The sequence below is a fragment of the Harpia harpyja genome, chromosome 11 (genome assembly GCF_026419915.1).
Source record: "Harpia harpyja isolate bHarHar1 chromosome 11, bHarHar1 primary haplotype, whole genome shotgun sequence".
Classification (NCBI taxonomy): Eukaryota; Metazoa; Chordata; class Aves; order Accipitriformes; family Accipitridae; genus Harpia; species Harpia harpyja.
Window position 1 is genome coordinate 26168583 of NC_068950.1, and position 15673 is coordinate 26184255.

The following is a 15673-nucleotide window of genomic DNA, read 5'->3' on the forward strand; positions in this document are numbered from 1 at the left end:
ATGTGTCCTTCCCATTGCTAAGTGAGGAAAGGTTCTGGCATCATACACTGAATCTTCATGTTTCCTGCAACAGAATTTACTGTGCTATTTTATTTAGGGCTTTCCAGGTAGTGGTATTTACAGCTAAGCTAGCTGACTAGTTGGAATGTCAAGGACCCTGCAGGAAATAGATTTTTGTTGCTGGTTTTGCTACTGCACAGCTTTATGTGGCAGTTTTATTGCTCACTTGCCTGTAGGATGCACCTTCATTACAGGAAAATCTCACACCGCCTTCTCATCCTACAATACATGCATAGTATTTATGCCATGTGGACTTCACAGCTCCCGCATGCTGGCAAGTTGAAAGACATGCTTTGCTGTGCCATATGGCCACTTCAGCTCTGCAGCGAAATGCCACACAAATTCTCAAACAATAAGACTCAATAACCCTAAAACATATCAGCTTTTCCAAAGCACAGCTGAATTCCATTCCTAGCCAGCTAATGGCCCTAACTGGTGCCACTGTTTGTGCTGTCTCAAGTCTTGTGGAGTCTTGGCATTTCTCCTAGTTTTCTAGGTCTGGAACTCAGTCTCTGCTGCTCTTACAGATTCTGAATTACCAAGGTACTTAAGCAGGTGCCTACCTTAGAATGCCTAAGTAGTCCCACTGATTTTAATAGGATTATCCACGTGCTTCAAGTTAGTCATGTGCATAAGTACCTTTCCAAGTGCGGGCTATAGTCTTCTATAGCTTCCAAGAAGTTAAGTCTTTTCTCAGAGTAACACTAACTTTTGGAGGGGATGTAAATAAGGTGCCTGTGTGGTCACATAATGATCAGGTGCACCACAGCTGAAGTGAGGATCAAGTGCTCCAGAGCTGTAAGATGTGGAGATGCTATCAATAGTATATAACTAGTGAAGATTCAAGGAAAATGTTAAGAACAGGTGCAGCACAGCAGCAAGCCAATTTCACTTGCCGATCTCTCTATTAGACAAAAGACTAGTGTCTCTGTAATCATTTCATTTTTTCACCTTTCTTGTTATATTTGCATTTAAATATAGTCTGCATAGCCCCAGAAAATATATTTGTGAGAATAAAAAGTCAAAGTGTCAAAACCAAGAAAACCACCACCTGTATTTTACAAACTGAACCCTGGAGAGGCAACTGTCTGTCAACAGAGAAAACAAATTGCTCAAAGAGAGCCTATCTTGGGAGATCTTCAGAGAAGTACTCTCAGCTCTTGCAAAAAGGCCCCAAAACTCAAAAATCAAAAGAAATGTCTTCCATTTACAGGGTGATTGTAGAAAACTAGGAGAAAATACAAAGCTGTTCTGCCGGTGCATTATTAACCATACAGTACTATATGTATTTATTTTTACAGGATGTGTAAGTACTAGTTATCCTAGAAGACCAAAACGACCCCCAGTGAGCTACCTTACTGTGAGCTGCTTTAACAGGCAGCATTTCAGAGGACTCATATTTGGGTTGAAAATTTGAAATACAATCTAAAGGAATATTCTGAATACCAAATCTAGTCTACTGTTCGTTTGTCCAAGTTTTGAACTACAAAACAAATCTGAGGTAGAGTATGGACTGGAAATCCAAACAACTATCATACTTCTTGCTGACACCGACCTCCTCTGTCACCTCGACAAATCTCCTCAACTTGAGAGCTGGATAAAACAATCCTTCACGACCTCCTCAGAGCGTTAAAAGGCTAAAATTGCCTTTGTTGTCTTCGAACTCCTCTCAGGAGAAGTTACTCTGTAATCAGAGCAGCTGTAAACAACTGAACCGATTCAGAAGAAACTTTCTCACACTACTTGATCAGCACCTAGCGGGCACTGACACTGGTGCAGGTCATTTACATGTTATTTACATAAACACCTCAGCCCCTGGACTTTGCTAAGAACTCAGTTTACACCTGTTGGGCAACAACAGCCACCATTTAACACAGACAGCATAATAAAAAGAATAGTTACAAATACAAAGGATAAAATTAATAGAATCGAGTTTTAACCAGAAAAATAATCAAATATGTAGAGTGGCATTTTTCTATCTGCATTCGTGCACAGGCTGTAACTTAGAATTGGTTTGGATTATTTATCAAATGCACATTCTCTTTTAAATATTAACATGCTAACTGTTGACAGAAAAATCTTACAAGGATTGACATCCACACTAAAAATATCCTGGCAAAAGATCTCAGTCAAAACATATGTTTTACTAGATTACTCATATGAGCAACATATTGACAGTTAAGTGCCTGGAAATGACCTTCCCTTCTTATGTTGAATCTGCAGAAAGTCAATTCTTTCAAAACTGAGAGTGTCCTAGAAACTTTAACATCGCTCTACTGTGCGGCAAGATTATGCTGCCTTGTGTACTGTACTGTTTGTATCACTTGCTAGAAACATCAGGATTCCTACTATACTAGGGAGAAGACAAAAAATAAAATACCTTTGAGTCGGGAGATGCGTGCTGCACTATGAATGTAACAGCAGGTCATAAACTGTTTGAATCCTACTCTCCAAGCACAGGAAAAGAAAAAAAATTTGAATGGAAATGTCTAGCAGGAAATAGAGAATATAACTTCTGAAGGAAAATGGCACAACACGGAAAAAGCATAAAAAGCCTCTCAAAGGCAGTTTTCATTGGGTTTTATTTCCCTGTGAATACATTTGGAATTTGCTTTCAGATGTAATGTGCAAGTCACTACTTTCCCGCAAAGTCTGTAAAAGCATCCAGGAAATACCTGACTAGTTCCCCATCCCATACTTACCATCAAGCTGTGTCTGTCATATGAGCTAAAATATTTCTACCCTTCTAATGATTGCTGTGTTTCCAAAAAGCTCTTGAATACAACAGACTCACCTGGCATTTTCTAAAATTAGATTTAACAAGGGCAGGCTTCACATCCTTATGTGTGCACATTAAGAATACCAATGAATTTTCCTGCGGGTGACGGGTCAGCTCAGCTTAACATCAAGGATGTAGTATCTCCTCTGATAGTTATTGTTAATTATATATTTAGCAAATCTGTGTGTTATAATTAATTTTATTTACCTGCTACTAGATTTACTGTAGTTAATGTTTTATCTTAAATTGCATCTGATCCAAGCAGGTGCATGAAATGAACAGTTGGTTGATAGCTCAGGAGATGCTCCTTTCTATAAAGGACTGGTCTGAACCAGTAATAAGCTACCCCACAAGGCCAGTTTGAAAACTACTGCTGCCTGGCTGATACGTGCATAAATGGGATGACGATTTTGCAGAAAAGCTAACAACCAGACAAAGCTGTGTCTAGCATGTAATGCTGTCTCTGAAAAGGGAAAATCCAACCCAGAGGAGTGTGGAGAAGGAACATGCATGACACCTAAAGCAAAGTGAATCTGCTTGACTATTTAGCCAGCCAGGAACAACTCAAAACAGGACAGCGGGTTGGACATTCGGCCTTGCTAGGTCTGATCCTTTTGCAGGAGAAGCAGGTTATCAGCCAGAACAAGTCAGACAAGTTCTAACAGATGTGAGCTAGTGGGGGAAAGGCAGCAGAAACAGGGAGACCCTTGCAAACCTGCATGACTCTCCAATGAAAGCTGGAGGGAAACAGGTCCTAGTCTAGCCTAAGCAATGGGCGAGTGATTTGCAATGCCAGCATGGACCCAGACAGACAGATTCTCATGTTCAAGCGAAGTGGGTCTTGTACAGAGCCAGAATTAACAGGGTGAGGCTGAGATGGAAGCAGCTGTGATGGAAGACGAGTGAGGTACCTGACCCATGGAGGTGGGGAATACTGCCAGTTTTGCCAAATGGGCTCAGCTACAGAAAGGTTGGAGGCTTTTCTGGCCTAGCAGGGATCTGTAAGCCTGTACAGAGGAGTTACTGCAGCCACTGTCTCAAGGGGTGGTGGAAACACAAGATAAAATGGTAACACATAAGCATTTGAAGAGTTAGGCTGCATTTGTTTTTCCACACAGAAAGCACTGCCAAGTTTCAGAAAAGAGAAAACCTGTACGTAAATATGGGAATGACAAACAACTGCCTCTACCCGCATCAATTCTGCATCAGCTCCAACCCAAAGGATAACAACTGACTCCTTGTTGTGGCTTTAGAAATTTAAAATTAAAAAAAAACCCAAAACAAACTAAAAAAACCAACCACCTTCAAATCATAATACTTCCTATGTACAAAGGCTGATGTCTGCATGAGGAGTTATTCCCAGAGCTACGCAGAGTTTAGCTTCCCTTCTTTGGGTGATGTTGCACAGACGACCTACCTCCCCTTCCCTTGGATGGCGTGATGCTGGGCCAAGGGACAGTACCCAAATTACCCCCATTCAATCAGTGACAGATCTTACAGTGGTAGGTCCCTCAGTAATGCCACTTCCATACCCAAAATCTGTTCTCGCAGATCTTTCTTGGTGATCAACTATTTCTACAGAGCACCTCCCCTACAACTGCAAGAACCACTGGATTAATCCAAATACTGTTGTACCAGTCTAAATAATGATAGCAGTTCTCACTGAACTACTGCTCAGAAACAATGTTCTGCATCCATGACAATTGGACATTGTTTGTCATCAGAGGAGATGAACATTCTCATTTCATAACAACTGCACTAAAAGCTGTCTCTTCCCTCCTGTTACTTTCTTCACTTAAATACATCAAACATATACTGTATCTACCACAATCTAATCACAAATTAAATAATCGAGAAAGAACAAAACTGAAGTCCACATATAGGAGCAAAAATCTCTCTCCTGTAGTGCTATGACTCACAGAACTATTGCAATGTTGAAGACTCCAACAAGTGGGGGAAAAAAAAATAAACAAAAAAATGAAAGAGTAACACAGCTGTGTAACAGTGCTAGCCCACATTTTGTACACTAACACCAGGAGGACCCATATTTAAGAACTGAACTTAGGAAACAGATAGCATTCATCCAAAAACATGGAAAGCATATACTTACCTGCAGTTCCTAAGCTAAGCAGTACAGCAACCCAAAATACCCAGAACACAATGAGAATCAGAAAGGTCCAGAGTGGTTGGAACAGGAGCAAAGGAATTCTGCCAATGATTTTACCAACAATTCGAAAGAGCTGTACAGTGAACTGAAGCCTCTTTCTTAGTACAAGTATAAGGGAAAGGAGAACAACCTGTTACAGGAAATAAAAAGACAAATTGTTGGGGTTTTGTCCTTAAGTATCAGAGCTGTCAAATGTGGAATCAGGGGGTACAGATTCCAGAGAGACATGACAGGAAGGCATTCTACACAAATTTACTGCGCACTGGAAAACTTTCTGAGACACTGCTTATATTCTCAAAGAGCCTGTAGATTAAAATCTGGTTTTCTGAAATCTTTACTACTGTTTTTTTAAAACAAAATAGGATACATAAAACTGTAATTCACCTAATGGAAACAGTCTGGTTTGCTTTACAGCAAACACAAACGCACGTTACACACCATACGTTGCTTTCACATACCCTGTATGTCATGAACATTTAAACTTTCTTCCTACTCAGGTCAGCTCGCTACTGTTCACTAGGAGGACCAGTCCTTTTCTGCAGAAAGGACAGTAGCACAACCAAACTAATTTGGGAGCTGTGTATGTATGGAAGCAAAGCAGACATAAAATTAAACCTCATTTAAATCTTTTTTTTTTTTCAGAAAGTAAAAACAACAACAACAAAACCCTGAGTCAAAAACCTCACAATGTCCCCGGTTCTTTGTATATGACAAGGAACTGAACAGCAACTAAAAGAGAGGTTGGAGTCTATAAAATAATAAATGCAGCCAGTGGCAGTTGCTTCACTAGTTTTCTTGCCTGCTCTAGAAAACAGCCACCAGGTCTGAAGAGAAGCATAACCTGCAGCAGTGGATGTTCCCACAGTTCTGCAAAAGATAGTCAGTTGTACTGGAACACATGCATACAAAGGAAACTTTTCTTACCCCGTCAGCATCAACAGAAGTAAAAAGGTCATAACTTACAGAGGACATGAAAAAAATCTGATCTGTGACACATTTATATTTGTCACTGTAAACTGTCAGACTGTTTATATCTGGTGAACTCCAGTTTATGGATCCTACTCTGCTTTAAGAAAACAGAAGAACAATAATTTTGACAAATGTCTTATGAAGTACAAATTGTCCGTACACTCACATTGAGCAATGACTCCTTTAACATTGCAACAGCAGAGTGAAAAAAAATCACTTTAAAAGTTGTGAGCCACACTCAGATTTTCTGTTGGAAAACAAGGTCAGCAAAAGAAAAGCAGAATTTAACCCCATAACTTGAAGGCCTAGATGCTGCTGCCTGTGCTTCACTACCCCTTCCATTGTCTAAAAGAAATTCCACCCCTTTCTCCTACTGGTAGGGTAGGCTGAATCCACAGATCTCACGTTCATATCAAGCCAGTGCCCATCTGTTCACTCGACATGATTCTCCAGTTAGCTGATGCAGAGAAGAACGGTGATGGAACACAGTTCTTGCATTTCTACACCACCAACGCTAACACCGTTTGTACAGGTTTGAAGTGTGGCAGAGCCTTGTGCTGACAAACAAATTTCACAATGAAGATATAAAACTATTTAAACGAGTGTAAGCAGATCTTATAATTGATTCTCATTTGCAAATTTGAAAGGAACGAGGAATTATATTTACTGTGGCAGAACCACTGTAGTTCAAGTTTTCAAGTTACAGCCTCTGCCATTGCTTAGGGTAGAATGCTACTTACGGTAACTATTGTTGAGAAGATAGCATATCCAAGTAGAAACTTTACATTTTCCTTTTCTGTTTCCAATTCAGTGCTGGGATCGTTCCTGTAGTCATAATAGAGCCACCAGAGAACACCTGAGACAACTGAGCAAACAAGAGCAGCGTGAACGCGGGCCGCGCTCCCCAGGCTGCGGCACACAGCCGTGGCAGGCTGCCGTCTGCCTGGCCTCCCTCCTGGGTCTCCTGCCCTTCCGCCTAACCCAAGCTCAGCTCAGGAATACTGTCGCATAGCAGCGAGGCACAGTATCAGCGACCACAGAGAAAATTCCCATAATGGTCTGTTCGTCTGAGGTAAAACCGCAGCAGAACGTTTGGTTTTCTTGCAGTTATTCTAAAGCTCAGGCATGTAATCTCATGGAGGAGATACGAAGCTAACTTTCATGGAATGGCAAGCTTTAGCTGGACACATTCCTATAGTTCTCCCTTTCTAAAGCAGGCCATGTAAAACTCCACTGAACTTTCTTTGAAACAGTAGCATTTTCATAACTGCGTTCATCTGCCAAAAGAAATGCTGTTTCCAGGCATCTATAAAAAAAAAAAAAAAAATCATCATCGTCCCAACGCTCAGCAGCTGGAACAGCACAGCCAGACCTTGGCATCAAAAGGCAAGCAGGGCTCCGCTTGGAAATGGCTGTGGTAAGCTTAAGGTTACTGAGGATGGCCATGGGGAAAAAGGATAGCTGTTTGTTCAGCTGCCTCTCCTTCAGTTCAGTGAGATGATCCATTTAACTAAGCATATGCTAAAAGGTAAATATACTTACATAACAACCCAAATACAACCAGTGCAATCAAAGTATGGACCAGAAGTGTCCGAATGAATCTGAAGGCTAAAACCAGTATAAAAGAAAAGGCTGAAAAATACACAAAGTAAGTTTATTATGACAGTTACAACCCATTTAACTTAACTCTTATTTACTTTGAATATAAATTCAAGGTTTTTACAGAATTTGGGCTTCTATTTTTAAACAGTGGTCTCAAAAGCAACAGCATTTAGTAAAGCTGGCAACCTTTTCAAAATTTAAAACACACAGTTACCTGTAACTTACTAATAATGAACTCGTAACTGAAATATTTTACCCTGGGAATTATTAGCTTTTGAATAATATTTTGTATAAAATTTAAGTTTAAATGTTCATGCTGATGCCATTTTTTTTCCCCATTAACGATATCTTAAGAGTCCCCTGAAATGAGGTATATGATCATATCAAGGAACACAGGATCTGGTATTTTATAGAGCTGTATTAAATGCCTCCTGATAAAACACAATCACTCTTTCTTAAAAACAACTCTGCCCAGAAATATGAAAAAGATCACTTTTTAATTAAAAAGGTAAAGTTAATAGAAACATTTGAAACCTCACATTTTAATTGAATATCATTATTCACTTTTTATTTATAACCTTACCTAGTGCAAGGACACTCAGTCCTATCACAGTATCTCTTCCTGCCAATATTGCACTCAGAATTCGGTGAAAAACATCCATTTCATTAACCATACTTATTAAGACAGATGCATATTTGGAATAGCATTCAGGATTTTGTGGAACACATCGATTAAATAATGGAAAAGATTTACTGGAAGGTTAAAAACAAAGACGGTAAAGAAATATTAATTACTGGACAAACAGTTTCAAATCCACAGAGATCCATTCCACCATTCTCTTTCAATCCCTCTGCAGTACCCTACCCGCATCCTCAACACAGTTTTGCAGCCACAGCCGGCCAGGCTGATCTGTAACCTGGCAGGCATCCTCCCTTCCCCGGGAGGAGACCTTGCACATGGAGTCTGACACAATAGGGCACTGGGCATGGGAGTGGTCTGTTACAAATGGTAGTTTTACGTTTCATCTGCAAAATAAAACTCCTAGCAGCATCATGCCTGTATCGCTGTACCAGAACATCCATTCAAGATCAACCTGGGGGAAAAAAAATGAACTACTATCTCAATCACCATCAGCATGTAGCTCCTATTCCCACTCCAGTCTGGCTTCACCTGCTTTGCTCCCATGTGTTTATGTAAAACCTAAACTCACATCAACATAGCTGTAAGCTATGTTGTTGTAGATAATTCCAGACCACAAACACTTTGCATTGTTTTTATGCTATTCAAGCATTCTAAAAGCCACATCAAAACAATGTCTGTAAGGTACAATTAACACCACCAAATATTTACATACGAAATTATTTGGCACTCCCAGCCAAGCTTCTTGAATATATTTATTGTCCCACTTTGGCAATACTGTCAAAGACATATTCATACCTAAAAAGGAGAGGTTTGTTCATCAACAGTTAAAAACTTCCCTGACTAGCTTTGCTTCTGCTATGAAGTATTACTGTGCAAGATGAATAACTTTGCTGAGTTCCTTGCCAAACAGAAAAAAGCCTAAAAAGTCAAAGAAGTAAAACATGCTATATTTCTAAATCAATTTACATGCCTGCCTTTGATCCACTGTATGTAGTGTTTTTATGTGTCTCCTGCTCTCTTCCATTTGCTTTTTTCCTCTATTTTCTCTTGTTCAGAGCAGATGACTTAGCTCTGTAAATATGGAGATTGCAATTCTTTGCTGTATTTTCATGACGCAGTTGAATTTAAAATCATGGGTTTAAGGATTTTGACTCACAAATGCCAAATGTTAAAGACGGTGCCACCCCCCGACCTGTGCTTCAAGCCAGCTGGCTATGAAATGATTCTGATGGAAATTTCTGGGTTCAGGATAATAAGCAAGGCCCAAGACCACAGCTCCTCTTCCTTGGCATTGAGGGAAAGCACAAAAGTCTGTGCAGGAGAGAAGTCACTCCTCTTATGGAGTGCTTTTCTCCTGATTTGGAGAGGAAAAATCGCTAAAGGGTAGAGGAATGGAGGGAATGCAGTCCTTGTTCTTCCTGTGGGACAGGACACTGGCGTGTTCACAGGCACACACAAGAACTCATAAGGATACACATACAAAAATAAACAAACAAAGCAAAACCATTCTGACTGTAAAGCATCAAGTCAAATACAAAATGTAAGGAAGTAACAATCCTTAAGAAGCTGTTTGGACTCAAGGGTGTTGTAAAGTACCCAGTAGTTCTTACCTTGGTGGAACTGGCAGTGTGGGACACAGCTCAGCTGCCTTTGGATTTAGCGTGTAACTGGAAATGTTCAGGTTGTAAACGCAAAGACAAGAACCTAAGAAGAAAAAAAAAAGGTAACTTGATATTCGTTAGTATCGGTTAAGCTTTGTTTACACTTCTGCTTTGATCCCTTAGCAGGCCATATTCATCCCTGATATTCCAGTGGGAATGTAAATAACAAATTAGTTAATTGGGTAAACCTAAAGCAACCTCTGTGGAATCTTTTGATCTTTTGCCTTCTACACTTAACTATAATTACCATTTACTGATCTTTCTGGAGGGCAGGCACACTATTTGTTCCACAGTGCAATACTTCAGCTCTAAACTTACTCATTAAGATAGCAGAAAAACCTGACATGACAGAAGCTACAATAGAACTAGGCCCCTCATGATTTAGAACAGAATATATATCTATCCAGAAACTTAATATTTTCTGGGCTCTAGGCTAAATATTACCAGGTACTCTGCTAATAATACTCTGCTCCATTATATAATGCTTCTGGGAAAGAAAGGCTGGATACATTCAAGCCATTCGAAATGCAATACTGCCCTCTCCCTCGAGATAAACATGCAAGCAGTTTTAGCATGTAGATGGAATTTCATGCAATTATATTCAGTTACACTGAAAATACTTGTATAATATCACAGGTGTTTACAGCTTTCTGTACATACTAAATGATGGCAAACTACCCCAAAATGAAATTAAAACAAATGTTGTCAATTTAAATAGCAATTCTTGCCAAACAAAACAAAAAAGAATGGAATTCTGACCTCCAATAAAAACAGCCACTAGTATTCATATGGTCTGCAGTTTACCCATACTCTGTGGAATAAGTGTTAGGCTACAGGTTATTTTATTTACACATTGGACATGAACGAACTGGAGCTGCCTCTTTTGCACAATAGCTACTTCTGACATCATATTCATCTTGAACAGCAGAATAAATAAAAAATTTCTAGGTGGAATAGCAAACTTCGGGATCTGATATCTAAAGGGATAAAACCACTTGTGTATCTCCAGGATTAATAATTCCACCATAGTTTTAATTAAATTTAAAAGAACCAATTGGACAAGTTTCTGAAATAGCATATGAGCTCTCTTCACCTACTGGCACCCCCACCAAACTACGCTAGTTCATTCGCAGCAGCCAGTTTTCTGCTGCATAATCTCAGCATTGTGCAGGAATTAATCAACAACTTTTGAATTGGCACAAGAGAGCTGTAACATTTCTAGAAACTATGGCTTTGAAATAAAGCAGAAACAGGACATTTTATTTTCTGTTGCCATGGACTGCTCAGGAAATTAATGGTAAGAAATGACTCCCTAGCGTAGCAAACATAAGAATAACAAAGTGAAAGCTGCTCAACTGTTCTACAGATACACTAAGATACTCATATTCCCTGTTGCACACCATTATTCCTTGCAAAACTCTGGAGGTCTTCCAAAGAGTTGAGTTGCTCTTGTGGACAACTAGACACGCACAAGGAAAGTGAACTGATTTTGAGGCTTTGCATTTCCAGGCTGCATGAATTCAGAAAGAACACATACCTAGAAAGAAAAAAAGATCCTCTTTTCAAAAAACAAGCTTTCTGTTTTTTATCTGTTTAAATTCTGAGCCTTCTTTCCATCTTTTTAAAGCGCTACAGAGCAAATGAAACTTTTGTCCACATATAATGGAAAAAAAATGGAGTTTGAAGTCAGAACTTAAGAAGCAATTTGAGAATATGCTACATTTTTATGCTTCATTTTATGTTCTTAAATGGGATCAGAAGCTGCCAAGGTGGGTGCCATTCTACAAGGACTAGTTCATGGGAGTCGACAGAATGACTGGGAACTTCAACATGCAACTTCCTTAAGTACAAGGACTTGCCATATAGAATGACTGCTGGCTTGGCTGAAGTCCTTTTTAAGGTCCTGTTTAAGAAGAAGCCAGCATAAAGCATAACAACGTAGCACATTTTCAAATTCTATCTTAACTTTTTAGTTTCACGCACCATTCTCACACTTTTTTTTGCCTTTCAGTATAAGCATGTGTATATACACATATGTATATGACTGACAACTAGAAGATGTACACCTTATTAAGTTCTCAAACATTTGATTTATTTAGACATTATCTGATGTACTTACTTTTTATTAGTCATGTCCTGTCCAGAAAGGGGTGCCCCTTTTACAGGAGTGTTCTTCCTACCACATATGTTCCCGAAGCTGTCATATCCAAGCACAAGCCTTTCTGCGGCACCAGCCATCACAGCATAGCCAGTTATAAACATCTGTTAAAATATTTTTTTAATGTGAAATCATGCTACGAGAGCTTTTCCTTCCCATTCAATAAATACTCCTTTTAACCCATGCATTTTTGTCTTGTGGATGCAAAGAGTTAAATCTAAAATTCACCCCTCTGCACAAGGTTGGAGCAAGTCATATGCACAAGTTCAGCACTATTGCCTCCTTAGAGCTTTCCTTCATCTACTGTTGAAAGTATATAAATTAAGCAGAGTATCACAGGAGAAGAAAGATGGGGGTCCTGATTAAAATAATAGGAAAGCAGTAGTAAGGTGCTATAAACACTGCCTCTACCAAAGTTCATGTGTGTCACTAGGCAAGGTCATCCAAATGGTAATTTTTCACATGTGCTCACTGCTGCTCCTTTTTCAGGGTGCCCTTCAAAACACACCTGGGCAATATTATCTCCTGAAATGCTGAGCCCTTGCAGCTGCTCGTGAATTTAATCAGAGGTGTATTCTAAACACATGAAGTGTAACTAGAATGCAGGTTACCTGAAATTTCAGGAAGATGCAATCTTTAGCACATGTGAAAAACCTGGAGAGCACCACACTGTGGACTTAGGTGACACTGCCCGGATGTTTTAGATGCTCTGCTGTTGGATCAAAGCCCTGGTAGATCAGCTCCCTGTAAACCCCAGGGGCAGCTGAGCACCTCCGTTGGCCAACAAGCAGCAACCCTCAGTCAATGTAAGACACCTTGCCTAGGAATGCAGCTTAAACCCTGCTTATGTACCCCATGAGGGCCAAAATGCCCCTTGAAAAGAACCTTTCCAAGTGCTAAGAAGCAGCAGTTTTTCTTATGGGAAGCTGGTGAAGTCCTAAGCACTACTTTACCCAAAGGCTTATTTACAGTACTCCAGTTATTGAAGAACTCAGTGACACAATCATCTTCTCTGTCCCATGGGGTGTAAACCACATTTCGCACACACCAAGGACAATAACACTAAGTTCCATGGCTATGCGCCAACTGCTGGCAGCAGCAAGACTTCTCAGTCCCACATTAACCACTACTACTTTGCATGGATATTGTTGAATATGAGCTATGCCGGAGACAGACTACACATACCAGATCCAGCACAACTGCTTGCTTTCTTAAGGTTTAGAGCCTTTGTTATTCTACTTTTAATACCTGTCACTAAAGATGGGACCTGGGTAAAAACTGAGCCTCATAAACAAACGTGTAAGTATGTGCTTCCTTAGTCTCCAGTGTAGTCACATTTTTGCTTATATGTCTGCAGACTTAGTTAAATATCTTTTTTTTAAGTTATGACTGTGTGTTAATGCCACCTCAATATGGAGATTTTTGTAGACACTCCACAATTAAAGCTGACATACTACTTGTGGAGGTGATATTTGTTACAATAACAAAATATTTTCAGATCCAGTTTATTTACATAGCAAGTATTTGTTAATAATTAAATTGTTCTCAGAAGAAAAAGGAGAAGTGAGCTGGCATTGTAACCTGAAACATGCTTTCAGAAAAATTCTGGCATTCCTTCCAAAGATGGACGTATGGCAAATACTGTGTACATGTGATTTTTTTTTTTTTTTTTTTAAAGTGCAGAATGCTGAATACAAGCCATAACTATTAAGTAATAGATGGCTGTATGACTGCTGGCGGGGTGTGTCTATACATGCCAGTGATATGCATTTCCACAGAGTTATTAATGTGGTTTCAATTTTTTTCCACTATGTGAAAAAAATCAGTGTCACCAAAAATTTTTTAATCTCTTAAGATCAAACAAAAGAAAACCAATACATATATGCAATAAGCTATTTCACAGAAACCGAGCAATAAAAACAATGAGAGAAAACAAACAAAAATCCTAAGTCCTCACCATTTGACAGGTTTAATTTTCAGCATTCCCTCCACTGATCAAAGCACTAGGCAGAAGGCAGCATGTAAAAAAACCTGTCCTGTTCACAAAGTTTGGCTTCCTCTTATGCAGTATTCAAAATGTGTAGGTATTCTTCTGCATTAGCTTCCATTAAGAGAGTTATTTGGAATTGAAAACTGATTAATGGTGTATTCACTAGAATCCTGAGCAGCCTCAGACATATATCATGAAAAAAACATTCATACTTAAGAAAGACAAAGCCTGTTCCCAAAATCTTGCACGCTGTTCTAAGCACAGGACAGATAGTGACTTGATATAACATCAGACAGACGTGTTGCAAGGTGACAAGACTACAGGGAACGAGGTAAGTAGAAATAAGAGCCCAGTCAGATCCTGGAGTAATTTACAAAAAAAGTGAACTCTAAATAACCCAGCCCTGTGTATACATGGCATCTAAAGCATACAGGCAGAACTTAGAATTCTGCGTAACAGACACTGCAATAAAGCACTGTGCTGCCACAAAGGTCAGTTCTGTCCCAGTGCAATCCTGGGACCCCAACACCTGTGCCCGTGGTAATTTCAGTTTAGATTTAGTATACCCCTGTGCAGAACCCCATTAACTCTGGATCTGATTTTTCTTCCAGAAAAAAAAAAACATGCTTACCAAACCAGCCCAGAAAAGAAAGAAGAGGAGCAACCAGAGAGTGTCTGTGCACTTTCTGTAGATGACTGGTCTCCATTCCCTGAGTTCAGGAACACTATCTCCAGAATCCTAAAACGAAACAAAGACAGACAAGAAAAAAAAAAAAAAAAAAACAAAACAAAAAAACAAACCCAAACCCCCAAACTCCCCGTGAAATTAAAACAATCAAGTTTCAAACGGCTGAGAGTTCTGAAAAGAGCACAACAACCTTGCACTTAAAACGCCAGACCCCCGGTAGCTCCCTGCCCGCAACAGCCGCGCAGCTCGCCCGTAGCGAGGTGGGCTGCCAGCCCGCCCCCGCCCGCAGCCCCGCACCGCGCGGGGCAGGCCTGGCCCCCGCCGCACCGCCAACCTTCTGTCCGCGCCCCCCCCCCCCCCCACCTCCGCACCGCCAACCTTCTGTCCGCGCCCCCCCCACCTCCGCACCGCCAACCTTCTGTCCGCGCCCCCCCCCCCCCACCTCCGCCGCTGCCCCGGGCGCCGCTCCGGCCCGGCGCTCACCTGCTGCCGGCGCCCGCGCCGCTCCATGCTCCCGCCCGCCGGACCGGGCCGGGCCTCGCCGCCGGGCTGCTGCGGGGGCGGCAGGCGGGCCTGGGGCGCAGCCGGCTCGGCGGCCGTGGCGGGGCGGCGCTCGCTAGGGCACGGCAGCGGCGCCCGCCGTGCGCGCCGCGGGGCCGGGGCCGGGGCCGGCCGGGGGCAGCGCGGCGGGCGGGCGGGGGCTGGCTCCTCCGGCCGCTGCGGCTGGGCACCGCCAGCCCCGTCCCGACGGCTCCTCCCGGAGCCGCGCGGCGGGCGGGCCGCGGTCCCGCCGGGCAGCTGCCTTCGCGGGAGGAAGCGGCATTTCTCGGCCCGCAGCCGAAGCGCCGGCGGGCCGGGGCACGGCAGGCGCTCCGCGGGGGCGCGGGCGGAGCTCGCCTGCCCTACGCTCGCACAATTGATCAGTCTCCCTGGAGGGCCGGGTGGGCCGCTTCGGC

General features: G+C 41.6%; 1 protein-coding gene across 1 annotated transcript in view; it reads right to left on the reverse strand.

Moving 5' to 3' along the window:
- Positions 1-15326, reverse strand: part of SLC44A3 (solute carrier family 44 member 3) — a 41197-nt gene extending 25871 nt beyond the window's left edge. Inside the window, exons 1-9 of the mRNA XM_052801244.1 lie at positions 15201-15326; positions 14661-14768; positions 12001-12143; positions 11282-11418; positions 9831-9924; positions 8161-8330; positions 7518-7607; positions 6716-6840; positions 4950-5136 (exon numbers count right to left, since the gene is read on the reverse strand). Of these exons, the coding sequence (XP_052657204.1) occupies positions 4950-5136; positions 6716-6840; positions 7518-7607; positions 8161-8330; positions 9831-9924; positions 11282-11418; positions 12001-12143; positions 14661-14768; positions 15201-15227 (1081 nt within the window). The 5' untranslated portion in view covers positions 15228-15326. The remainder of the gene's footprint in view (positions 1-4949; positions 5137-6715; positions 6841-7517; positions 7608-8160; positions 8331-9830; positions 9925-11281; positions 11419-12000; positions 12144-14660; positions 14769-15200) is intronic.
- Positions 15327-15673: the final 347 nt, after the last annotated feature.